A 27,680-nucleotide genomic window follows, 5' to 3' on the forward strand; every position below is an offset into this window, starting at 1 on the left:
TAAAATCCTTTTTATCAAATTAAGAGATGTTCTTCATTTACACATGCACAAAACAATATGTATTACAAAAAAAAAATTTTCTAAGTAGAAGTAGAAACTTCTGCTTTCCACAGACCAAAGCAACTAAAACCTCATCTGGGAAATTTTGAAAACACAATCTATTGTTTTTGTAATCTAACAACACACATTTTTATTTATTGTTAACAATATATATTTTACAACAGGACACGTATACACAGACTAAAACAGCAGGGCTCCCCGTGCAGCCCGAGCCACACCGGAAGCCTCCTAGAACCATTTAGTGCTCTGACAGCAGGACTGCGCGGGTGGAGCAGGAATAAATAATAGTGCTTTTGGGAGCATCGTAGTGACCAGTAGAGTAGCTAAGGACGGGGCCCCACTGAGGACGGTGCAGTGGGAACTATGCCCCAGGACTGACATGTGCAAAGTTCTACATCTCCCAACAAAGTGTCTAAGGACCCACTAGGCCTGTGGTGGGCTTCCGTCTGTAGCCAGGCCGTGGAAATGAGCCTGCCGGGGTTTCAAGCACACCTACACTGAGAGCAAGGAAAGCCACCCTGTGTAACGGGGTCCAGTGTAGGCCAGGAAGCCACAGCTAGCTGACTGGTCAGGGCTTCTTAGGGAAGGATGTTGGTTGAATTGAGGATTCGGGAAGTAGCATCAGATTTGGAGGCCTTTGAAAGTTCTCGCTGTGGAAAAATAGACACCGTCAGTGGCGATATTCCCTCTCATGCATGCCCGCCCTCGTCAGCTGGGGTTAGGTGTCAGCGTAGGGCCTGAGGGCCGCTTCTCTGACACAGGTGCATAGCACAGGCTGTGTTAGGAACGATGGGGCGGCACTCTGAGCACCATTCCATTAGTCACAGGTTAAGCACGTGACCCATCCCTCAGCCAGTCCATGTGTTAAAACCCCACAGAAGAGAAATCCCTGGTGCATCACAAAGTACTCTGAGTTGCCGAGCTGGGTTGGCAACAAGCTTTGGCGTCTGAGCCCTTTATAAAACAATGGGCCAGACCACATATCTACCAATCCCTGGGGCTGAGGGCCTTGTAACCTGCTGGTGATTTGATCTCATGCTGGAGCACATGGTACAGAAGGAGCAGAGAAACCACAGAGGACCACGAGAAGGACAGGTGTTAGTGGAGGTTAGTCTACTGGCTGCATGCGGCCTGGCGGAGGCTGCCACCCACAGCAACCAAAACCACATGCCCCTCCTTCGGCTTGACCACAGGTGAGCAGGTACAGGTGGGCTCCAAGTGGGCGACACGGGGCTTGACTGAGCAAGCCAGAGAGACGCCTGGACCCGCAGTCCAGCATTCAGCCAGCCGGAGTGCACCCAGGTAGAACCACAGCAATCAGGTAATTAAAAAAGGTGCCAGAATAGGAAGCTAACTTCAGGCTCAAAGCGAGCTGTAGCCAAGAACACCTGGGCCATTCGCCATCTCCCAGCAGGAAGAGAGCTGGCACCCACGCCTGTAACTCGGCATCCCAGGGGTAAGGCAGCCTCGTCCCCTCAGCAGGAAGCTACTGAGAGAAGAGAGCACGCCCCTTAAGTGAAGGGCATTGCAGGGAAGTGTTGGTAAATATGGAGGATACAGAAGCCGAAGAGCATTCTGGGAAAAGGATTCTCCCACAGCCTCATATGCTTTAGCAGCTCAATGGGACAGAACAGGCAAAGGCGAGGAAGGGAGCGTTGGCCAGCTCAGAGCGGACAGACAGGTGGCGTTCAGCGCCGAGGGTTAGTAAGGCACATACTCCAGGGGAGAAACATCACGTAGGCCCAGAACCTCATTCTAAGCAGCACACAGCTGGGGCGCCCCTCCCAGGCCGGGGGGCCGCTGTTCTTTCCAGCACATGGGAGGCCTCTGATGGCACCATCGAGATGCTGAAAGCTTTCTGTTGTGAATAACACGATACAAAAACTTTGCCTGACAGTAGGTGGGGCTGAGAATCCAATTCAAGGCTGCACAAGTTTTCTTGTGAATCGGCAGGTTAGGGTGCAGGAATGGAAGGCGGTGACTGGTTATGCCGTCTGCATCGGGAACTCCCGCTTCCTTTGTAAAAAGGGCCTCTGGTCCCACAGCCGACGATTACTGGTTAGTGTAGCCCTGTGCCCAGATGGGAATGAAGCCAGCAGACGACAGATTGGTTTGAGAAAGGGACATGGGACATGCAGGGGTTGCCATACAGACCTGAAGCCCAACAGTGGAGCTGTCAGAGAGGGACGGATCCTTCTAAGAACAGAGAATTAAGACAATTACCAAGAACTCCACCAAGAGAGCACCAGGGCAGTGCTGAGAAGGGTCGCCTCCTGCAGCCAGGGACTGGTATTTCTCAAGCAGAAGGATCCGGGTTACATGTCTACTTGCTGCTGTCAACTTCCTATACCTCCCGGAAACCCCCCACCCCACGCACGGCCAAGGCAGGAAAGGGATTCTCAGCCTCCAAAACGCTGTCCTAGCTGAGCGCCTGGGGCCCCATGGGAAGACACCCACGGCCCCAACTGTGTGCTCCCCAGAGACTGGCAGATATCAGAAAAGGTCAATTACCGCAAACTCAGAGTAGGTGCTGGCAACAGAGTTAATGCTGAAGTTGCGCTGGAGGGGGGCTGAGCTGGGGTACCCACCGCTCAGCAAGCTGCCATTGAGCTCCAGGTTCTCCTTGTCGGCCCCGTGCCGAACAGCACGGGGGTTTTTCTTCCCTGAACAGGTGGAAGTGAGGATTGGCTGTGGGGAAGGAGAGATCAGTATTTATCCTTATAATGGCCACACGTGCACGCGCACACACAGACTATACCATCTTAATATCACTCATTGTCGATATCCTATACAGTACTTGATGTAAAAAACAAATGAACAACCAAAAAACTCTTAATGATTTGCAGAACACCTATCTTGAGCATCATCTGTAAAACACATTACAGCACAGACTCCCCTCCTGTCTCCTTCAGCGAGGGGACCTGACTGCCTGGTGGCCCAGTGTCAGGGCTGGAACCCACGTGCAGGGCTCTTGCTCAGCAGCCACTGAAGACCTGGCTTTGAACGGAGCCTGTGGAGCCCACCAGCTCCCCCCAGCTTCCCAGCCCCCTCCCAGGGCTCCCCATGATAGCAGTGGGGCTCAGCATGGCCATGCTCTGCTTTCTCTCATTGGGTTTTAGCTTAACCAGCTTGCATCTGCCAACTTGCAGCATCTCAATGATAACTGAATCCGGGGGTGTTAGAAACTGGAACCAGTAGGCGGGGCCCCCGGATAAACAGGCTGGGGTGGTGCTGGGGGCGGGCTTGTACGCAGAGCTTACGAACCTTGCTGCCAGAAGGTGGAAGTCGAGACACGGGGGAGCGGTAGACTGTCCCCCCAAAGGCAGGCCGGATGCTACTGTTGGCCGTGGCATTGGACATGGTGGTAGTGTTCAGCTGAGGAAAAGAGAGAGATTACTCATTCCGGGAACATGGTCAGCAATCCACCCCAGACGACAGAGAAATGAGTCTGGGAAGCATCTAACAAAGACACATTTCCATAAAGAGCTTTGAAGAAACTTGTGAAAAGTGTTCAGAGCCTATTAATGTCTAGTACACGGAACTATAAAACGGTATAACCGTCTGTTTCTAAAACTAGACAGACACCTATCATATGACCCAGCCCAGGAGAAATGAAAGCACAGCTTCATACAAAGACTCAGACATAAATATTTATAGCAGCTTCATCTGCAATAGCAACAAACCAGGAACAAGCCAAGATATTCGTCAGGCGAGTGGATAAGCCAACCACGTAGTCATACGGTGGATACTGCGCAACAACAGAAAGCAGTGACCTACTGATGCGAGCACCACCATGAGGAATCTCTCAAAATTATGCTAAATGGAAGAATTATGCTAAGTGAAAAAAAGCCCTATTATGTGAGTCTCTATATATAAAATGTCAAAAAATGCAAATTACTCAGTAGTGACAGAGCAAATTGTGTTTGTCTGGAAATGGGGGGAAGAGGACCTGTGGTGAGTTTCGAGGCGCACGCATGTCAATCTTTATTGAGTGTCCACTGTACACACTGTGTGTGCATCTCACTCAGTAAAGCTGTGAGCATTTTTTACATGAAAACGTCTAGGTGGGTTAAAAACCTCAAATGGGATAGCAAACCTGTCCAAACACAAGACAGACTAGGACACACAGCACAGGAAAAGGTATCTGTACAAGTACAAGCCCTAAAGAAAACAGGCTGCTAACACGATGACTGTGTTAAAATTAAGAACTTCCTGTTCAGCAAGGAAACACCATAAAGAAGAAAAAGACAGGCCGCACAAGAATCCTGGGAAAAGCTACTGTAACACAACTGACAGGGAGCAGCATCCAAAACAAAGAATTCCTACAAGCCTTGTAAGAAAGAGACACATGTTCACTTCATCAGTAAGCAGAGAAATGCAAACCCAAATCATAATCGGACATCACTTCAGACCCAGCAGGTGAACAAGAATCTAGAAGTCTGAAAGTGCCATGTGTCAGGCCTGCCACCGGAAGCAGGCGGGCATCACCGCTTTGGAATCACGGGCTGTGTGATTAGTGCAGCTGAAGCGTCAGAAATGCGTGAGTGTTGGGCTTCCGGTCAAGATGGCAGAGCAGACAAACGCTTGCCCCCTCCCGGGACCACAGCAAAAGGACATCTGGACAACAGAACCACCGTCACTGAGGACCGCCAGAGGCTACTGACCTGCAGTCCTGTGGAGATTGGAGGGAGGGCAGAGAGGAGCAGCGGGCAGGCCCCACACCCACGGCGGGTGGGTCACTGGCAGGGACGTCAGCTCTGGAGGCTCCCCTCTGAGGAGCCAGGGGTCCCTGCCCCAAACAAGACCTCCAAACCCAAGGCTCCAGGGCCAAGAAGTCCCATCATTTCTGGCTGTGAAAACCAGGGAGGATGGTGGATGAGTGAGACAGAGGCCCATGTGTTGCTCTTAAAGGGCCCACGGACGTTCTCACACCAACTCGCTCTAGGCTGGGGCAGCAGCTCGAAAACATCAGAAACATACAGGGAGGAGCTGAACTGTCTGGCTTTGAGGCAAGAGCGGAAGAGGCAGCTTTCTCCCGGACAGCGTGCTGGCAGATGCCACTGTTTCTTTGCTGAGCCCACCTCACCCTGCAGGCACAGGTGGCATCATATCCGAGCCTCCATTAATTTCACCGCATTTCCATACAAATGGCCCATCTTGGCTCATGATGTGGACTCTCCTAAAATCCCTTTAAAGTCCACAAACCCCAAACAAGAACCATCTGACTTCAGTGTGCCCCCAAACCTCTTGCTAAGCAGCCCAAGCCTGGCCGTAGGGGCAGCAAGCCTCAGTTCACAGACTGGCCCTCCTGGGGACCTGCAAGCCCAGCAATCAGCACCACCATCCGCAGACCGCGGTCTCTCATGCCGGTGGCCCTGGGCAGGTATAATCAGCAGCTGACCTTCGCCTGCACCTCCCAGGAGGCCCCACAGCCAGCACACCCAGTGGACAGTGTCACACCAGACCTCACCAGAGCCCAGCTGAAGTGAGTCCTCCTCTCCATGGGGGAGGTGGATGTAGGTGGGAGGGGGGTGGGGTGCTGAACAGCAGCTCCTCCCCTGTAGCTACAGCCAGTCCTCAAAGCCAATCAGTCTAGGGGTAAATCCCCGCCAACAGAGGTCAAGGCTCAACTACAACCGGAGGGTGCACATAGGCCCCACAGGGCAGACGTACCTGGAGCGCCAGCTCAGGTGACTGGGGATGTGCACCACTGGGCCCTCCAGGACACCTACTACCTACATAAGGGCCCTCTACCAAGACGGGAAGATGCAAATAAATGGCAATAAATACCTATCACCAATTACTTTAAACGCAAGTGGAGCAAATGCTCCAATCAAAAAGACATATGGTGGCTGAATGGATAATGAAACAGACCCTTTCACGTGCTGTCTACAAGAGACTCACATCAGATCAAAAGACACACAAAGTCTGATAGTAAAGGGATGGAAGAAGGTATTTCATGAAAAAGCTGGTGTGGCAATACTTCCAGCAGACAAAACAGACTTTAAAACAAAGGCTATAAGAGACAAAGAAGGACCCACCAATTCTACTTCCGGGCATGTATCTGAAGGAACCCAAAGCACTAATAAGAAGACATATACATACATATGTTCCTTGCAGCATTATTTACAATAGCCAAGAGACAGAAGAAACCTAAGTGTACATCAATACATGAAAGGAAAAATAAGTGGTAGCCTTAGCCGGTTGCTCAGTGGTTAGAGCACAGCCCTGTGGAGCCAAGGGTCCCAGGTTCGATTCCCAGTAAAGGGCATGTACCTCTATTGCAGGTTCGATTCCTAGCTCTGGTTAGTGTGCGTATGGAAGGCAACTAATTAATATGTCTCTCACATCGATGCCTCTCTCTCCACCCTCATCTCCCTCCCCTTCTACTCACTCTAGAAATTAATGGGAAAAATATCTCTGGGAAAGGATTTAAAAAAAAAAGAGTGGTATATACATATAATGCAATATGACTCAATCATAAAAAAAAAAAAAATGAACTCTTGCCACCTGCAACAACATGGATGGACGTTGAGAGTATTATGCTCAGTGCAATAAGTCAGAGAAAGACAAATACCATATTATTCACTTATATGAAAAATCTAAAGAACAAAATAAATAAACAAAACAGAAACAGACTTACAGATACAGAGAATATTTTGACGGTTGCCAAAGGGAGGAGGGTTGGAAGGCTGGGTGAAAGAGGAAGGGATTAAGAAGCACAAATTGGTGATTACAAAATAGTCCTGGGGATGGAAAGCACAGCACAGGGAATATAGTCAATAATATAACTATGTAAAAACTAACAAATAAACAAAACAAAACAAAATAATATAACTATGTAATCGCTATGTATGGTGCCAGGTGGGTACTGGACTTATAGGGGTAATCACCTTTTAAGTTATTTAAATGTTTAGTCACTGGGTGGTACAGCATTATATTAGTTTCGGGTATACACCAACTGTAATTACAAAATAAAAAATTCTATTACCCTGGCCGAGTAGTTCAGCTAATTAGAGTGTTGTCCCAACACACCCACACTGCAGTTTGATCCCAGGTGAGGGCACATACAAGAATCAACCAATGAACGCCATCAGTAATGGAACACAAATCACTGTTCTTCTCTTTCTCCCCCTTCCTCTCTCTTTGAAGTCAATTTAAAAAATTAATCAATATTTAAAATTAGCCTTAACCGGTTTGACTCAGTGGATAGAGTGTCGGCTTGCGTTCGATTCCGGTCAAGGGCATGTACCTTGGTTGTGGGCACATCCCCAGTGGGGAGTGTGCAGGAGGCAGCTGATAGATGTTCCTCTCTCATCGATGTTTCTAACTCTCTATCCCTCTCCCTTCCTCTCTGTAAAAAATCAATAAAATATATCTTAAAAAAAATTAAAATAATAAATTAAAAACAAGAAACATATGAGGGCAGCACTTTGACAGCAAGGATAGCCACCTTGTACTCTTAGCAGAGAGATTCTCAAACCTTTAATTAAAATAAACCTTTCTAGAACAGAATATTAGTGTTTTTACGTATGTTTTTAAAAGCTCACCACATTATTTCCATAATATTATTGAACAACAGGGAGCTAGTTTCATAAAATGTTAAGAGGACAGAACAAGTAGCTAATAATGAACATGTGTTTGAAGAAAGTTTGATGCTATGAAGAAAAACCCACAAACAATATAAAATAGGCCAAAAGGCAGAAATCAAAATTATATAACATGAACTCTACTTTGTAAATATACATTATTATTAAAAGCTGTTTTAAGCCCAACCTCAGTGGGTGACTCAGTGGGTGAGCATCGACCTATGAGCCAGTAGGAAGCAAGCTTGGGTTGTGGGATTGATCCCGTGTGTGACAGGCAGGAGGCAGCCAATCAATGAGTCTCTCTCATCATTGACGTTCCTATCTCTCTCTCCCTCTCCCTTCCTCTCTGAAATCAATAAAAAAATATTTTTTAAAAAGCAAGACAAACACCAAATAGTTTTAGTACTCTTCTTGGAATTATGGTACAGGTGCTTTTAAAATGGTTTTTATATATTATAAAGTACCAGAGGCCCAGCGTGCGAAATCATGCAAGACCCAGAAACCCACCGCACCACTAGACCCATCAATGCACCTCCTGGTGATGGTCGTTTGGTCGTGATGGCGTTACAGTCACTGGCCTTTTATAATATAGATGAGTAGAAGGAGAAGAGAAATAATGCTCCCATCTCAAATGGACTCAACTGAAAATCTCCACAAACCCTTCCAGATCCCTGCAGGACAATCCCTGCAGGACAGATGGTGAGAGCTGGCGTGGCCCTGCCCCCCACACGCCCTGTCACTAGTGGGCCACGGAGCCTTCTTACCTTGCGCACTTTGCCCGGGGTGGTGGGAGTCATTCCTCGCCGCTTGCTGGGTGTCCTGGGCATGCTGCCATACAGCATCTCCGTCTCCGTCTGCTTCTTGTTCTTCAGTTGCTGTGTGACAGTCAGAAGCAACAGTGACACATCCCAGGGAGGGAGCAGGCCTGGCTGCTCACATGACCACCCTTCCCTCTTCCCAAACTGGGTTCACGTACCCTCTCCTGCTTGGCTCGCTCTTTCTCTAACCGATGCGTCTCCCACTGCTCAGTCACGTACTCCATGAACTTCTGCCCATTGACCACGAACGCTGCCGAGTGCTTCTGTTCCCACATCTCAATCTGGGCCTTCAATTCCTCTTCCAGCTGAGACCGGACACAAGCACTGTTATTTACTTCAACCCTTTGGTGTGAAGCCTGAAGGAAATGATTTCCCCCCAAAATGACTCCTCCCTCCCCAGAGCTTCACTAGGCTGACTCCGGGGAGCCGGACCCACTTGGGGAAATGTCAGAGTCGCCGAAATCAAAGGCCAGGGATGATCTGTTCACAATACACAGCCCAGCATTGCCACTGGTTTTGGAGCTGAAAGTGAGAGGATGGCGTGCAGTGAGGGCAGCACCATCTGGGTCAGGCCTGGGCCCTGCCTCCTGCGAGCCGTGAAAAGTGGGCAAGTTACTTAAGTTCTCAGTGCCCCGTTTCCTCATCGTAAAAATGGAAAGCACTTTGAAATAACACCTGGCTCTTCATTCAATAAATACTATTATCATTATTAAAATAGAGAAGATACTAAGCCCACAGAACTTGCTAAAGATAGAGCGCTTGCTCTGTATTCTCGGCTGAACTGTGCCCCTCCCCACCCCGTCCATATGTTGAAGTCTAACCTCCAGGACCGAGGAGTGTGGTTTTATCTGACGTGTGAAGACAGGGAGAGACAACCACCTACAAGTCTCGGAAGAAACCAGCCTGCCTAGGCCTTGACCTGACTTCCAGCCCCCAGACTTGTGAGAAAATACATGTCTTTGTTCAGGCCGCCCAGTCGGTGAAGAAAAACCCACAAACAATATAAAATAGGCAAAAAGGCAGAAATCAAAATTATATAATGTGAACTCTACTTTGTAAATATACATTATTATTAAAAGCTGTTTTAAGCCCATGGCTGTGCTAGAAAACTAACACACCTTGACATACAGCTGCTTATGCCAGTAAGGCCCAGTATTTCTTATCCTTGCCTAACCCTTGAAAGAGAAGACAGTTTGGGGCAAATGATTCAAAGCAAAGAATCCACAAAAAGTGAGGTATTCTGTAGTCAGGCACCAAAACTATTAACACTATTACCTTAGGGAGTGTTTTCTGGAGTCTGGCTCGTTGCTTTTCCTCTTTCAGAAGATTTCCTCCTCGATTTGTAAATCGAGTTGGATCTGATGCTTTTCTCTGTGAAAATACATTTTAATCAGAGTAAACCCTGGAACAGGCCATCAGACCAATCCCTTCTGCTAGGACTCGGATGTACATTATTAACCCACTATACGCCATAAGCGTCTATAGACGCAAGCAGTGGACCTTCCCTACACGCCACGTGCATCTATAAAAAAAAAAAAAAAAAGATTTCCCTAAGTGGCAGCCCTGACCAACTTTAAAATTGTTTTTCGTGAGAATTTTCAGCTGAAAATATTCAAGAACACCCGAATTGGGAGTAATATATTTATTTTTATAATATTCATTGCAAAATGACTTTTTAAATTCAAAATATCGTGGCGTGTGGGGAAGGTTTCCGTTTTGGACGCGTGGCAGTTAACTGGCTAAGGAGACTGTGAGGTTCGCATCCCCACCCCTCTCAGCAGTGAGGAACGGAGGGGGCCTAAGGCAGGGGAGCTGGGTGGGAGTACATCCACTTGGTGCAGGAAAATCAGCGCTTCCTTTGTCATCTAAAAAGGAAGAGAGGCTTCAATATTAGCGCGCCACGTCACTGGCTCCCTCCCCTCGGTTCAGATCTCAAAAGATTACGTCACCTAGAGGAGATGAGCTGTGTGGAGGGACAAGGGGAAGGTCTACACTCAGAGCTTGGTGGGCACCCCTACTTGTCCACTCTCTTTCAGCCTATTGAGACAATGCAGCTTAGATATGCAAGGTTAAGGGTTATAGATAATCTGGTTTTCACTGAATTAACCCTCACAAAATGGACAAAAAAGATATAGTATGTTAGGCTTCTTATTTTGGGGTTTTGTTGTTTTTTTTTTAAATTCTATCATGTGTACCAGTACAGTATATCAGAACAGTAATATAAGCACATAAATAGATGTGTACACTCAAAATTAGGGCAGGTCATCAGAAAAGTACAGAAGCAATCCTGACCATTTGCTAAGCTCGTGAAGAAATTCCATTCCCTCCCAGGGTAGGTGATGGTCTAGAAACAATACCTACAAGGGATGGGAGTTAGTCTCTCAGTTTTTATTAAACACTTGCATGTCAACAAGGGCTACTTATTTGGCTCTTTCCTGACAGTTATTCCTCCTCCTTCTTGCTTTCAAGCAGAAGTCAGGGGTCACTGAGGACGGGGAAACCTGTCCTTAAACAGCTGTAAGGTCTCACACAGTCTCCCCACTTCTGAGTCCTAGGCTCCCACCTGTAAATGTGAAGTTGAACTCAGGACTCCCTGAAGGACCCATTGGGCTCTAACAGGGCCAGCATGAACCTGAGAGCAAGGCTGCTTGAATTTTGTGTCCGCTACGCTTCCTCCTAGTCCAGCCATGGGCAAACTACAGCCCGTGGGCCGGATCCAGCCCGTTTGAAATGAATAAAACTAAAAAAAAAAAAAAGACCGTACCCTTTTATGTAATGATATTTACTTTGAATTTATATTAGTTCATACAAACACTCCATCCATGCTTTTGTTCCGGCCCTCCGGTCCAGTTTAAGAACCCATTGTGGCCCTCGAGTCAAAAAGTTTGCCCACCCCTGTCCTAGTCCCAGCCCCGAGCTCTAAAATGCTCTGAGGCAGGGGTCCTCAAACTTTTTAAACAGGGGGCCAGTTCACTGTCCCTCAGACCGTTGGAGGGCCGGACTATAGTTTAAAAAAAAACTATGCATAAATTCCTATGCACACAGCAGCGGCAAAAACACCCAGCAGGCTGGATAAATGTTTTCGGCGGGCCACATGTGGCCCGCAGGCCATAGTTTGAGGACCCTTGCTGAGGGAACCTGCCTGTGCTGTATCGATCAGAAGAAACGGAATTCAGCATACAAACGTGCACTAACACCCAGGCAATTTTCTACGAAAACAGCAAGTGTTGGAAGAGAAAATATTATTTGCCTGGCCCAATATCTATCCTTCTCTCCCTCCTCAGTACAGAACCCGAATTCCTCTGTGGCAGCAAGACGGCCACGCTCACAGGTGTGGCATATGAGCAGAGATGCTGGGACGAGAGCCTGGGAGAGCCCTTCGAGGGGCTGTCGGGACAGTGCCTCTGTGTCCCTTCCTCCACATGGTGCCCGAGGGCTGTGGTGGGAGCTCGAGGGCCAACCGGAACCTGAGGAGAAGGGCCATGAGCCGGAGAAGCCTGGGACCCACTGACTGTGGAACTGCCACACCTGCCCTGCACTGCCCCCTCGGGACTTCCTTTATGCCGGAAACTTCTACCTTAATGAAGCCATTTGTTCAGGGTTTTCTCTTATATGTTCCTGTACATGAGCCTCACAGACACAGATGGGTCTGTCAGTAAGCCAGAGACTTAGTGATGAAGACACTGGTATTAGAAACTCAGTAAAGAGAAAAGGAGACCGACTCTATAAAGGACAAGCTTTCTTTCCTTTTTTTTTTAATCCTCACCCAAGGATATCGTTCCATTTTTAGAGAGAGGGGAAGGGAGGCGGAGAGGCAGAGAGAAACCATCCACAGATGTCTGTCACAGCAACTGGTTGCCTTCCCGACGCTCCCCGACCAGGGCCAGGGATTGAGCTGCCACGGATTGAGAGGTAAGTGCCCTTGACCAGAACTGAACTCAGGACCCTTCAGTCCGCCGGCCGACGCTCTATCCACTGAGCAAACCGGCCAGGGCAAGAACATGCTTTCTTCATACTTCACTGTCCTCTAAGGAAAACAGAGCAAAGTGAGGGCAGTACCTCAAACTCTAAGAAAAGCCTCCAGCTCTCCTCCCACTTCTGCACGCCTTCGAAGAGCTCTTTGTGAACCTCGTAGTAGTTCCTTAACCGCACAACCTCAGCGTCATGGGCCTGGAGCAGGCTTTCTGTGTAGTCCTCTGCAAGACAGAAGCCCAGGAGTTTTGAAAATTCCTCTAGCGTTCAGCATCTTACTTTCTAACCCCTCATTCCCTAAACTGGAAATAGATTATTCTTCACTACAGTAAAAACGTTACATGAATAAGTCTCCATTGTGGATAATAAAAATCTGGTTTGTCACCATCAGCCTGGAGGGACTAGGGAGTAGGGACCTAAAGTGTGGACTAAAATGACCAAGACTCGCAACCCTCTGTGTCCTCTCTCACCTTCTCTTAGCTTTCTTTCATACCCTTTGTTTCCGCCCTGCTCAGTAGTGGGCTGGGTCACAGAAAATGTCCCCAGTGTGGAATTTAGTAGATAACTTCATCTTTATACTCAGTTCAGATCAGACTAGAATTCTGTTGGGCTCTGGGGTCAGACTCTGTGGCCTTAACTGTGAGCTCTGCCCTCTACCCGCTGTGCCTCCGGTTCAAGGTGCTCAACATTTACGCGCCTGTGTCCTCATCTCTTGACATGAGATTGAGATATTATTGTTAAGAGTTTGACATTGCACCTGGCATAGAGTAAGCAAGCGCTGATAAAGTTGAGCTTCACAACTACAGGCTACAGTGATAAGCTGCTTCAGAAATCAAGACATCCCTTATTTCCCAGGAGCATCTGCAAATGCTCACTGATACAGGAATGGCAACTTCTGCTGAATGGTTTGAAAAGGCAGTTATAGCTGGTGCACATCTGCACGTCTTTACAAGTGCAGACCACATAAAGGCCACCGCTCCTGTACTAACCATCATAGTAAGCAGCAAAAGCTTGTCTCTGCTCCTGGCTGTAGAAACACTGGTCCCAGTACTTAGCCAGCTCCACTCGTATCGCCTCAATCACTTTCTTCATGTTTTGCATTTTCAGTTCCTCCAAGCGATCCACTTCTAATTGCAGCTGAAACACAGATATCTGGTAAAGGTGCTTGTTATACTTTTACACTCACAGCACTTTGCAAAATTTTTCCATTTTTATTTATTGTTAATCCCCACCCAAGGACATATATATTTTTAATACAATTTTATTGATTTCAGAGAGAGAGAGGGAGAGAGAGACAGAAACATCAATGATGAGAATCATTGACTGGCTGCCTCCTGCACGTCCCCTACTGGGGATCAAGCCTGCAACTTTGGCATGTGCCCTTGACCGGAATTGAACCTGGGGACCCTTTAGTCGCAAGCTGACCCTCTATCCACCAAGACAAACTGGCTAGGGCCAAGGATATTTTTCCATTCCTTTCTTTCTTTCTTTTTTTTTTTTTTTTTGGGGGGGAGACTGAAAGGGAGAAGGAAAGACAAGAGAAAAACATCAATGTAAGAGAAACACTTCAATTGGTTGCCTCTTGCACAAGCCCCGATGAGGGCCTGGGCAGGTGAGAAGCCTGCAACCAAGGTATGTGCCCTTGACCAGAATCGAACCGGGACCCTTTGATCCACAGGCCAACATTCTATCTACTGAGCCAAACTGGCTAGGGCAAAAATTTTCCCTTTTTAAATAAAATTACAGCACAAAATCACAGAGGTAGGTTGACACTCTAACAATGCTATCAAAGGAGCCAGAAACCCAACAAAGGTACAGGAAAGATAAAAGATGAGTGGTGGTTACTGCCACGTTTTTCAGATGCTTGCTTTAAAATAGACTTGCTTGCCCTGGCCGGTGTGTTTAGTGGTTAGAGCGTTGGCCTGTGCACCGAAGGGTCTCAGGTTTGATTCCCGGTCAAGGGCAGGAACCTGGGTTGCTGGTTTGATCCCCAGTCTTTCAGGGCACATGTGGAAGGCAACTAATTCATGTGTCTCTCTCACATCAATGTTTCTCTTCCTCCTTTCTACTCTCTCTAAAAATCAATGGAGAAAATATCCTGGGGTGAGGATTAACAACAACAAAAAAGTTGTTCAAGGCAGAAGTTGGTAGACATGGGATCAGACATAAAAATGCCTGTAGAGACTATTGACCCAGCACCCTATGGGTTTCCTACCGCTTTCTTAACTTTGGCCTTCGACCCAGTCATAATCATGGCCACAGCTTCTCGCTCTTCTTCTGGTATTTGCAGCCTGTCCCAGAGCTCCCGGATCTGAGCACGCAGCCCCTCGCACACGGCTTCGTTTTGTGACTTCCGCATTTCCAGCTGTGGCAGGGAAAGACAGTGGTCACGGCAAAGGCAGCAGCAGAGGCTAGCCCTGGCTTCCCACAGTATCTGGACCCGATACAGAATAAGCACTATTACAAGATTGTGAAGAGGTGTGTTTTCATGACTTCTGAACACAAACTATAAGTCTGTCATTTATAGCAGGATCTCAGACCCTAAGAATTAGGATTCAAATTTTGAAATAAAAAAATTATTTTTCAGGTGGAGGAGGGCAATGGGGGGAAAAAAGAGGAATGTCTATAATAATCTCAATAATAAAGGTTTAAAAAATTTTTTTCAATTAAACACTAATTCAATGACTATTATTTCATCCGTAAATTCATATTCTTACAGCAACATATAAATTAAGTTTTTTGTTTAAAAGAAAAATCAAGGTTGTATAGCATATACTATCATTATCCTCCCTCCCTCATTCTCTTAACCTACATTGGGTCCTTATGTAACACTGCAGGGCAAAAAATGTCATTTTTTTCAAATTGCTGGATACCCAGGCCATATTCCGAATAGACATTACCTGCTGTAGCAACTTCTGTAGTGCAGCAATATTTTCCAAAGATAAACAAAAGGCCTCTTCATCTTCACATACCACATCTCGTTCGAAGCTTGTGTCTGGGGTGTGATCTAATTCTTCCATGCACAGTATGATCTGTCTTTTTATGTTGACAAACTCCTCACGCCGAGATGCCTGTAAAATCAAACAATCAGAAGATACCCACGGAAAGTCAAGCTGACCTTTAGGAAGCATGGTGCAAGGGGTATACCTTTGTTTCCCGCAAAGTTGCCAAATGTTTTCTGAACTGGTTCAGCTCTTCCAGGCTGGGAATGGAGTCAATGTCAATGTCATAGTGTGGCATGCAAAGAACTTCACACAGTTCTTGATCCTGTTCTGTAAGTAGTTTCAGTTCACGTTTCCTCTCCTTTTTCTGTTTGCGCATCAGCTCTACCTGAGTGCGCAAGTCTTTTTCCAGCTGCAAGATGGTCGGCTCACCTTCCTCCTGTAGAAGAGGATATACCATTGTTACAAGGTTCCAAGTGGATTTCCTCAAAGGAAGAGCAGGACAACAAAAGAGGGCTAAATGACAGATGTTTGGCTAAACTTACAAATACATCAATTCATGGCACAGTATCACCTATGCCTAACTTTTCCTCAGAATTAAAAACAAAAAAGTTGTATATGCCTCACAGACTGATGGTAAGAGGAAGTATTTTAGCCTAAAAGCACAGCAACATTTATTAGCTGATTCACCTCTGGCAAGTTGTCCCTCCTGGGAGCACACCCACGCCTTTCTCCCTCAGGTGTGGCATCTCTGAAACTCAAAGAGTCCCCACGAGACTTACAATCAGGGGAGCAATGCGCAGCGTCTTGTCCCGGGCCAACCCCTTCAGGCTGTCTCCAAAGCCCCCTTTCCTCTGACTTCCCAAAACGGCTCCCAGGAGACTCTCCTATCTCTTCTACCCTAAGCCCTTCCTTGTTTCGCTGTCCTCAGCTTTAGTAAACAAACTCTCAAAAAAATAAATTAGCTGCTTCACCTCTCAACAGGGCAACTCTTTACGTCAGTAAAATGACTGCTGGATCTGGTTGGCTAAGCAGCACATTTCCCCCACTTCTCGTGTCCAGGACCCCCTGACACAAAAACCCTCCACTCAGCCCCCAGGCAAAGCTCCTGCCTCAATCTCAGACCCAAACAGGAGCCCAGACTGTGTACCTGAAATGGCTCAACATGCAACTCGCTGCACAAGACAGCCAACTCTTTTTGACAGTTGCCTATGCTTTTAATGAGCCTTTCCTTCAGACTTTCCTCTTCAGCAATCATCATATCCAGGAGGTCCTACCGGAGAGAAAACAGCCCCATAAAAGTCTGGAACTAAAGGGGGGCGGGGGGAAAACCCCAAACAACAAATAACACCAAAACACCAATAATTTCAAAATTTTAATACCCATGTCCTCCTGCAAAGACACAGCACTAAACTCACCTTGATATGCTTATGCACAACCTGAGTCCTTTGTAGCCGCTGGTCCTCAGGAATTCCAATCAATTCCCATATTTCCCGAAGGTGAGTCAGGGCTTTCTGGAGACATAATATGGACTCCTCCGCAATCACCTCACTGGAAAGCAAAAGAGAAAGCAGCTGCATGAGCCACTGCCTCCGACACACTAAGTATTTACAGACCTGGCTGGTTGCTCAGTGGTTAGAGCATTGCACCGCAGACCAAAGAGCCTCGGGTTCGATTCCCCATCAAGGTATATACCTCGGTTGAAGGCTCGATCCCTGGCCTTGGTCCGGGTGTGAAAGGGAGGCAACCAATCAATGTTTCTCTTTCACATCAATGTCTATCTGTCTCTCTCTCTGAAAAAAAAAAAAAAAAAAAAAAAAAAAGACTGTCCTGCACTAGAGATTGAGGTGTAGAGCAAGCATGTCAAACTTGCGGCCCGCATGCCTCACCTATTTGGCCCATGTTAGCCTTTGAGTTTGACATGCTTAGTGTAGAGGCCCTACCTAATATATAGTCACAAACCCAACAGAAAGCCAAAATGAGGAGACAAAGAAACGACCCCCAAATGAAAGAACTAGAGAAGTCTCCAGAACAAGAGATAAATGAAGCAGAGATAAGAAATTTATCTGAACCAGAGTTCAGAATAATGATGGTAAAAATGCTCAACAGCATGAAAAAAGATATAGTAACTATGAAAAAAAAAGAACATTCTGAGACAAAGAATGACATAACACAAATAAAGAACACATTGGAAGGAATATACAGCAGATTAGGGGAAGCTGAGGATCGAATTAGTGAATTAGAAGACAGAGTTGAAATATCACTCAATCAGAGAGCCAAAAAGAAAAAGAAAAAAAAAAAACAATTAAAAAACAGGACAGCTTAAGGGAGCTGTGGGACAATGTGAAACGTAACAATATTAGAATAGCAGGTGTGCCAGAAGAGGCAGAAAGGGGAGAAAGGCATAGAAGGTGTTTGAAGAAATAATGGCAGAAAACGTCCCTAAAGGAAAAAGCCACATAAGTGTAGGAGAACCCCAAACAAGAAGAATTCAAACAGGCCCATGCCCAGACACATCATAATTAAAATGCCAAAAATTAAAGACAAAGAGAGAATCTTAACGGCAGCAAGAGAAAAGAAAACTGTTAACTACAAAGGACTTCCCATAAGGCTGACACCTGATTTCTCTTCAGAAACTCTACAGGCCAGAAGGGAATGGCATGAAGTACTCAATGTAATGGAAAGCAAGGATCTCAGACCAAGATTACTATATCCCGCAAGGCTATCATTCAAAATAGACTGTCAAATAAAGAGCTTCCCAGACAAAAAAGGTAAAGGAATTCATCACCACCAAGCCAGCATTACAAGAAATGCTAAAGGGATTGCTGTAATGAGAAGAAGAAACAGAGAGAGAAACCTGGCCATACAGAATTAAAATGGCAATAAATAAGTTCATATCAATAATAACCCTAAATGTAAATAGCTTAAATGCTCCAATCAAAAGGCATAGGGTAGCTGACTGGATACAAAAACATGACACAACTATGTGCTGTCTACAAGAGACCCACCTCAAAACAAAAGACAGACATAGGATGAGAGTGAAGGGATGGGAAAACTTTTTCCAGGCAAATGGAAAAGAAAAAAAGCTGGAGTGGCAATACTCATATCTGACAAAATAGACTTTAAAATGAAGACCATCACAAGAGACAGCAAAGGTCACTACATAATACTAAAGGGATCGATCTAACAAGAGCATATAACCCTGGTAAACAGATATGCACCCAATATAGGAACACCTAAATATAAAAAAAAAAAAAACCTCTAGAGGACTTTAACGGAGAGATCGACAACAATGCAGTCATAGGGGACTGTAACACCCCTCTGACTTCACTGGATAGATCTTCCAAACAAAAACTTACCAAGGAAACAGACTCTAAAGGACACACTGATCAGATGGGCTTAATTGACATTTATAGAACATTTCACCCCAACGCAGAATATACATTCTTCCTAAGTGCACATGGATCATTCACAAAGATAGACTACATGTTAGGACACAAAACAAGTCTCTACAAGTTCAAGAAGATTGAAATCGTATCAAGCATCTTTTCAGATCACAGTGGAATGAAATCAACTATAGTGAAAACGCCCCCAAACATTCAAAACATGGAGACTAAATAGCATGTTATTAAACAATGAATGGTTACCAACGAGATCAAGAAGAAATCAAAAACTTTCTGGAAACAAATGAAAATGAACACACAACCACCCCAAATCTCTGGGACACAGCAAAAGCAGTCCTCAGAGGAAAGTTCATAGCACTACAGGCATACTTCAAAATATAAGAAAAATCAGCAATAAACTATTTAACCCTACAACGTAAAGAACTAGAGCCCAGAGCAAATAGAAGGAAGGAAATAATAAAGATTAGAGCAGAAATAAATACCATACAGACTAAAAAAAAAAATCAATGAAACCAAGGGCTGGTTCTTTGAAAGGATAAACAAAATTGATAAACCATTAGCCAGACTCATCAAGAAACAAAGAGAGAGGACCCAAATAAATAAAATCAGAAACAAAAGTGGAGAAGTAACCACTGACACCACAGAAATACAAAGGATTGTAATAAAATACTATGAACAACTATATGCCAACAAGCTGGACAATGTGTATGAAACAGACAAATTCCTAGAAAAATACAATCTCTCAAAACTAAATCAGGAAGAATAAAAAAAAAACCCGAATAGGCTAATAACAACTGATGAAATAGAAGCAGAAATCAAAAAACTCCACCAAACAAAAGCCCAGGTCCAGACGGCTTCATGGGAGACTTTTAGCAAACATTCAAAGAAGAACTAACACCTATACTCCTCAAACTATTTCAGAAAATCCAAGAGGAACACTTGCAAATTCTTTTTATGAGGCCAGCATTATCCTAATCCCAAAACCAGATAAAGACACTACAAAGAAAGTTACAGGCCAATATCCCTAATTAACATAGATGCTAAAATGCTCAACAAAATATTAGCAAATTGCATGTAGCAATATATATTAAAAGCAGTGGTTCTCAACCTTCTGGCCCTTTAAACACAGTTCCTCATGTTGTGACCCAACCATAAAATTATTTTCGTTGCAAAAAAAAAAAATTATTTTCGTTGCTACTTCATAACTGTAATGTTGCTACTGTTATGAATTGTAATGTAAATATCTGATATGCAGAATGGTCTTAGGCAACACCTGTGAAAGGGTCGTTGGACTGCCAAAGGGGTCGCGACCCACAGGTTGAGAACCGCTGTATTAAAAAGATCATACACCATGATCAAGTGGGATTTATTCCAGGGATGCAAGGCTAGTACAATACTCGCAAATCAATAAACGTGATACATCCATAAACAAATTGAAAGATAAAAATCACATGATCATATCAATAGACATAGAAAAAGCATTCAACAAAATCCAACACCCATTTTTTTAAAATCTTATTATTGATTTCAGAGAGGAAGGGAGAGGGAGAGAGAGATAGAAACATCAATGATGAGAGAAAATCATCGATCAGCGGCCTCCTGCACCCCCCCCCCCCCCACTGGGGATCAAACCCGCAACCTGGGAATGTGCCCTTGACCGGAATCGAACCCAGGACCCTTCAGTCGCAGGCCAATGCTCCATCCACTAAACCAAACCGGCTAGGGCAACACCCATTTTTGATAAAAACTCTCAGCAAAATGGGAATAGAGGGAGCATATCGCAACATGATAAAGGCCATATGTGACAAACCTACAGCCAACATCATACTCAATGGGCAAAAACTAAAACCATTTCCCCTAAGAACAGGAACAAGACAGGGATGACCACTTTCACCACTACTGTTTGACATCATACTGGAAGTGCTATAAGCAAGCAGATAAGAAGAAATAAAAAGCATCCAAATTGGAAAAGAAGTAAAACTGTCACTATTCGCAGATAACATGATATTGTACATAGAAAACCCCAAAGACTCCATCAAAAAACTACTAGACTAAATAAATTTAGCAATGTAGCAGGATACAAAATTAATACCCAGAACTCTATGGCTTTTTTATACACCAATAATGAACTCACAGAAAGAGAAACTAAAAAAACAATCCAATTTACCATTGCAACAAAAAAATTAAGATACCTAGGAATACAATTTAACTGAGGTAAAAGACCTATATTAGGAAAACTACAGGACGTTGAAAAAAGAGATAGAGGAAGACATAAACAAATGGAAGAATATACTGTGTTCATGGGTTGGTAGAATCAACATCATTAAAATATCCTTACTACCCAAAACAATCTATAGATTCAATGCAATCCCCATTAAGATACCAATGGAATATTTCACAGATCTAGAACAAACTCTCCAAAAATTCATCTGGAATAAAAAAAGATCCTGCATAGCCGCAACAATCCTGAGAAAGAAAAACAAAGTTGGAGGGATCACAATGCCAGATATTAAGCTGTATTACAAAGTTACTGTTCTCAAAACTGCCTGGTACTGGCACAAGAACAGACATATAGACCAATGGAACAGAACAGAGAACCCAGAAATCGACCCAAGCCATTATGCTCAATTAATATTTGACAAAGGAGGCAATAGCATCTAATGGACTCAAGACAGTCTCTTCAATAAATGGTGTTGGGAAAATTGGACAGACACATGCAAAAAAAATGAAACTAGACCACCAACTTACACCATACACAAAAATAAACTCAAAATAGATAAAGGACTTAAACATAAGACGGGAAACCATAAAAATCTTAGAAGAATCCATAGGCATTCAGACATATGTCATAGCAATATCTTTACAGATACAGCTCCTAAGGCAAGGGAAACTAAACAAATGGGACTACATCAAAATAAAAAGCTTCTGCACAGCAAAAGGAACCATCAACAAAACAACAAGAAAGCCCACTGCATGGGAGAACACATTTGCCAATGTTATCTCCAATAAGGGTTTAATCTCCAACATTTACAGGGAGCTCATACAACTTAACAAAAGGAAAATAAACAATCCAATAAAAAAATGGGCAAAGGACCTAAATAGACACTTTGTGAAAGAGGACATTCAGAAAGCCAAGAGACATATGAAAACATGCTCAAAGTCACTAATCATCTGAGAGATGCAAATCAAAACGACAACGAGGTACCATCTCACACCTGTCAGAATGGCTATCATCAACAAATCAACAAACAACAAGTGCTGGAGAGGATGTGGAGAAGGAACACTCGTGCACTGCTGGTGGGAATGCAGACTGGTGCAGCCACTATGAAGAACAGTATGGACTTTCTTCAAAAAATTAAAAATGGAACTCCCATTTGACCCAGTGATCCCACTTCTAGGAATATATCCCAAGAAATTAGAAACACTAATCAGAAAGGATATATGCACCCCTATGTTCACAGCAGCACAATTCACCATAGCTAAGATTTGGAAACAGCCTAAGTGCCCATCAGCAGATGAATGGATTAGAAAACTGTGGTACATCTACACAATGGAATACTATGCTGCTGTAAAAAAGAAGGGATTCTTACCATTTGCAACAGCATGGATGGAACTAGAGAGCATTATGCTAAGCGAAATAGGCCAGTCGGAGAAAGATAAATACCACATGATCTCACTCATTTGTGCAATATAATGAACAACATAACTGATGAACAAAAATAGAGCCAGAGAAAAAGAATATTTTAGAATATAATAGAAGTAATCCTGTTATTTGAAGATTTTTTAATACTTCCTACAACTTTTGTGATGTTAGTACAGTTTTGGTAATATTATTATATTTAAAATATTTTTTTCTTGAAATATTAATGTTTACTGCATGTAACATTATATTTAAAATCATTTTTCTTGAAATATTTAAACAAACAAAGAACAATGGGAAAAATACTCTCCGGCGAAGATTTAATTAAATAAATAAATAAATAAATATATATATATATACATACATATATATATACATACATTTTTCAAATTTATTTAGAGGAGCCGAAACCGGTTTGGCTCAGTGGATGGAGCGTCGCCCTGCGGACTGAAGGGTCCCAGGTTCGATTCCGGTCAAGGGCATGTACCTGGGTTGTGGGCATATCCCCAGTGGGGGATGTGCAGGAGGCAGCTGATCGATGTTTCTCTCTCATCGATGTTTCTAACTCTCTCTCTCTCTCCCCTCCTCTCTGTAAAAAATCAATAAAATACATTAAAAACAAAATTTATTTAGAGGAACTAATTTACTGTTAGAACATGTGATTCTGGTTATTCTGTCTCATTGCAATGAATATACCTACTGGTTTCTGGGAGCAAAGCAACAGAATAACTAATAAGGTTTGCTGGGAAACTCTTATAGAGAGGTCTGTTTTTTGTTGTTGTTTTTGTTTTTAATTTAAATTCTTTAATGTTTAAAGTATTACATATGTCTCCTTTTCCCCCCATTAACCTCTCCCCAGTCGTTCCCACCCGCCAGAGAGGTCTGTTTTTAATGTAGAGAGCCAGGTCACCTTAGGAAGGGTTGTAGAACCCTAGCGGGTTTGGCTCAGTGGATAGAGCATCAGCCAGCAGACTGAAGGGACCCAGGTTCAGGTTGCAGGCTCAATTCCCTGGCCCTGGTCTAGATGCATGCAGCAGGCAACCAATCAATGTGTCTCTCTCTCTCTGCCTCTCCCCCTCTCCTTTCCACTAGCTCTAAAAATCAATGGAGCCCTAGGCAGTTTGGCTCAATGGATATAGCATTGGCCTGAGGGCCAAAAGGGTCCTGGGTTCGATTCCGGACAAGGGCACGAACCTCGGTTGCAGGCTCCTCCCAGGCCTGGGCCCTGGTCAGGGCTCATGCAGGAGGCAACCACTTGATATGTTTCTCTCACATCGATATTTCGCTCTGTCTTTCCCTCTGTCTTCCACTCTCTAAAAAATCAATGGAAAAATATCCTTGGGTGAGGATTAACAAAAAACAAAAACACACACAAAAAGAGTAGGGTTGTAGAAAACTAAAACGGGATTTAGAAAAATAAACAGAAGCAAACAGAAGATTGCCCCGAGGACTATGAGAGGTTATTTCCCATTCTTATTTTTTCAAAAATATATTTTATTTTCAGAAAGACAGAGGGAGAGAAAAAAAAAAATCAATGAGAGAATCACTGATCGGCTGTCTCCTGCACGCCCCCTACTGGGGATTGAGTCTGCAACCTGGGCATGTGCCCTTGACTGGAATCAAACCCAGGACCCTTCAGTCTGCAGGCCAATGCTCTATCCACTGAGCCAAACCAACTAGGGCTCCCCTTCTCCTTATTAATACTTTCGGAAAAATTGAAATCACCGTAAAAGGGGAAATTACTACGGCCCTTGTAGATACTGGGGCTATTTTATCTGTCCTTAAACCCTCCCCAATTAAGTAGCACTCTCCCTTGGAGTAAAGCTTCTATTCAAACGGTCGGGACAGCTAAGTCAGAACCAGTTCCCTTCTGGTTAGGGAATGTTATGGGACCAATATACAGGATGTCCCCCAAAATGTATACATACTTTAACAGCTGATAGCTCAATTGATGTTTCCTTCTTTTCAAATTTAACCCAGTGGAAAAAATTATTCAGAGTGTGTATACATTTTGGGGGGACACCCTGCATATTTTTACTAGTTAAATCTGCCCAAATTCACCTGATAGGGCGAGATTTTCTTTTTTTTAAGTGAAAATGAGTTTATTAGTGAAGCAGTGAGACAAAGAACGGGCCACCTCACAGACAAAGCAGCTGAGATTTTCTTGAAATCAAGGACGGCCACATATCCTTTTCCAGAAGGGTGGAATGTATTTAGAAACAAATTATTCAGATACTGAACTAATTGGGAAAATGATTTTAAAGGAACCCCACAAGAGGAAACTAATCTTGAAACTGACTGAAGGTTTGTTACAGGTCACTCCAATACAACTTCAGGCCTTTTCCAGTCATGAATACCCTTTATGCACAAGCAGGAATTGAGCCCACTACACAAGGTTACTTCTTAAACGGGGGCTTGTCACTTTAAGTCTGAGCCCTGTAACTCTCCTATCCTTCCAGTAAAAATCAAAAACACTGAAATGGGAAAGGATGGGGATGTGTACAGTAGCGCCCCACGTGAGAAGAGGGGAAACCTGAGGCCTACAATGGAAGCAGGCGGGGTAGGGGGCTCAAACCCCTCCTGCCTGCCTTCCTGTGCCCCTCGGGGGGCCGCCCAGCCTCGTGCAGGGGCCAGGGAGGTGGGGCAGGAAGAAAAGAGGGTGTGAGCCGCCTGGTGAGACACAGGTAGTTTGGGGCATCTTGGGGCCAAGCAGCCCCATCCATTGGCCACACCTGCCGCTGCGGCCAGTACAGGGGAGAGGGCGTGGGGAGCCCGCCCAGGCCCCCTAGTGGGAAGCCCGCGGGAAGGGAGGGAAAGAAGGAACACCGCCCCCTCCCCCGCAACACACACGGCAGGAGCCCAGCGAGCAGCATCCCCGCTACAGAGGCAGTGGGGACGCGGCAGGGGCGGGGCGCGGGGGGAGGGGGGGGAGGGGGACGGCAGTGGGAGGTCAGGTGAGTGAACTCACGTGGGTGAGAGGCGTCGCTGGGAAGCGAGACCAGAGAGCCGCTCCCTCTCCGACCCCCGGGCCCGCAGCTGTGTAGCGAGACGGTGCGCGGGGTGACCCGTGGGGCTGGGCGCTGAGGCCCGACCCGCCGCCCGCAGCCCGGGGGACGCCTCCTTGGAGCCGAGCCAGCCCCGCAACACCGGGCTCGGAGCCCCAAGGAGGGGACCTTCTTACTTTAACACAAAATTATCGTGTAACTTTTATTTATTTATTTACATGTTTTTTAAAGTTCACCTTTTTAAATTAGCCTCATGCACGTTGTCTTTTTAAAATATATTTATATTTAATTTCAGAGAGGAAGAGAGAAGGAGAGAGATATAAACGTCAAGGAAGAGCATCATGGATCGGCTGCCTCCTGCACGCCCCGCACCGGGGATGGAGCCCGCAACCCGGGCCCATGTGGGCCCTCGGCCGGAATCGAACCCGGGACCCTCCAGTCCGCAGGCCGACGCTCCATCTGCCGAGCCAAGCCGGCCCGGGCGTGTAACTTTTATCTTGGAGGCGAGAAGACACATCCCCATCCTGTCCCGAGTCACGGGCCGGGCAGTGGCAGTGACGCCGTCGGACCCGACTCCCGGTCGGACCTCCTTCCCCAGCGCCCAGTCGGTACAACCACCCGGAAGGAATTCCACACGGAGCTGCTTAGCTTGCACGGACACCGAGCTCTTTCGAGTCAAGGAACAGCGTGAACACCGCAGCCCGGAAAAAGGGCAAACAACGATACACACAAGCTCCACCGCTTTACTTAAAGACAGACAGACACGCGGACGCTCAGGCCTCCGCCCGAGCCCTCCGAGCTGACGAGCCGCACCTGCCGCGCGGGGCGAGCGGGAGGGTGGGGCTCGGCCTCCGGCGGCCGCCTGCCGCCTCCCCGCCCGCGGGCCGGCGGCTCCTCCGCGCACGGCCCCACCGGGCGTCCGGGTCTGGGGTGGCCTCCGCCCCGCCGGGGCCGCTCCCCGAGCGTCGCCCACCGCCGCCGGCCCAGCCCGGCCGCGCCCCGGCCTCACTGGAGCGCGGGCCGGGGTGACACCCTCGCTCAGGGCCCAGAGGGGCCTCCGGAAGCCGCACCGGCCCCGCACCCGGGACGGGCGTCCTCCCTCCCGCGTCCCCAGCTCCCCCCCCAGCCCCCGCACCTTCTCCTCATGATGGAAGTCTCCCGGCCACCGGACGGCGAGGCCCACAACCTACTCCACCGGGAACCGAGCGCGGCAACCAGTCCCTAGCACCGGCTTGCACAGGATCTGCCACTTCGCGAGCCGTTAGGCACCCGCGGGATTTCAAACCAAGCACCGTGGCGGAGCAGGCCTGCGATTGGTGCTCCGTCCTGTCGCTCCTCGAGAAACCCCGCCCACTCCCCGCCCACTCCCCGCCCCCTGTCGCGAGAGCTCAGTTTCGGCTGTCTGGACTCCGGGCTGGGATCGCCTCCTGCGGGCTCGGCCACGCCCGAGGGCGGACCGCTTTCCTCGCCCGGCCACTGGGGGCGCTCTGCAAGAGGAGCCCGCCCTGCCGCTACCCTGGGGCGGTTTTGTTTTTAAATTTTTTTGTTTAATCCTCACCACAGGATATGGTTTTTTTAAATTGACTTTTATTTATTTTTTTTAATATATTTTATTGATTTTTTACAGAGAGGAAGGGAGAGAGACAGAGAGTTAGAAACATCGATGAGAGAGAAACATCAGCTCCTCCCGCACACCTCCTACTGGGGATGTGCCCGCAACCCAGGTACATGCCCTTGACCGGAATCAAACCTGGGACCTTTCAGTCCGCAGGGCCACGCTCTATCCACTGAGCCAAACCGGTTCCGACTAATTGACTTTTAAAGGGGACAAATGTAATACTTTCAACAATAAAGATTTAATTAAAAATAAATTGATTTTGAGAGAGAGGAAGGGACAGAGAGAGCTCAATAGGGCACCGGACCCGGGATCAAACCTGCAATCTAGGCCTGTGCCCTGACTGGGAATGGAACCCACCCACAACCTTTTGGTGTACCATACAAGCTCTAACTAACTGAGCCACCGGCCAGGGCGGTTTTTTATTTTTATTTATTGAGAGCGTGAGAAACGTGGATTGTTGTTCCACTTAATTGGTTGCTTCTTGCGCGTGCCCTAAACAGAGATCCAACCCATGCCCTGGCATATGGGGACTACGCTCTAACCAACGGAGCTGCGGACCAGGGCTCCCTGCAGGTTTGACTCCAAGTGCACTAGTTGCCTGGAAGGGGCAGTGAGCTCAGCGAGCCGAGCTC

The 27,680-nt window shown here is 46.2% G+C and overlaps 2 protein-coding genes across 7 annotated transcripts in view; one reads left to right on the plus strand and one right to left on the minus strand.

Annotated features, from left to right (window-relative positions):
• PRC1 (protein regulator of cytokinesis 1) lies at window positions 1-26,708 on the minus strand (the record flags this gene model as incomplete). Of its 6 annotated transcripts, XM_081114662.1 has the most annotated exons (15): window positions 26,566-26,708; window positions 16,800-16,932; window positions 16,532-16,654; window positions 15,587-15,820; window positions 15,340-15,510; window positions 14,655-14,804; window positions 13,429-13,576; window positions 12,527-12,663; window positions 9,743-9,838; window positions 8,626-8,772; window positions 8,414-8,524; window positions 3,325-3,435; window positions 2,572-2,748; window positions 2,215-2,256; window positions 2-710 (listed from the first exon to the last, which is right to left on the minus strand). In XM_081114662.1, the coding sequence occupies exons 1-15, from the start codon at window positions 26,574-26,576 to the stop codon at window positions 639-641; spliced, it is 1,863 nt and encodes a 620-aa protein (XP_080970788.1). In that variant the 5' UTR covers window positions 26,577-26,708. The 6 variants fall into 6 exon arrangements, with proteins under 6 accessions (XP_080970791.1, XP_080970790.1, XP_080970788.1 ...); XM_081114665.1 differs by lacking the exon at window positions 2,215-2,256 and having other exon boundaries at window positions 1-710; window positions 2,649-2,748; XM_081114661.1 differs by lacking the exon at window positions 26,566-26,708 and having other exon boundaries at window positions 16,800-16,983.
• CRTC3 (CREB regulated transcription coactivator 3) overlaps window positions 1-27,680 on the plus strand; it is a gene marked incomplete at its 5' end in the record, with an annotated part of 1,283,408 nt that overhangs the window by 364,265 nt on the left and 891,463 nt on the right. The gene's annotated exons all lie outside the window — the stretch shown is intronic.

Source organism: Myotis nattereri (genome assembly GCF_964212035.1).
Source record: "Myotis nattereri genome assembly, chromosome: 21".
In the NCBI taxonomy this organism is placed as follows: Eukaryota; Metazoa; Chordata; class Mammalia; order Chiroptera; family Vespertilionidae; genus Myotis; species Myotis nattereri.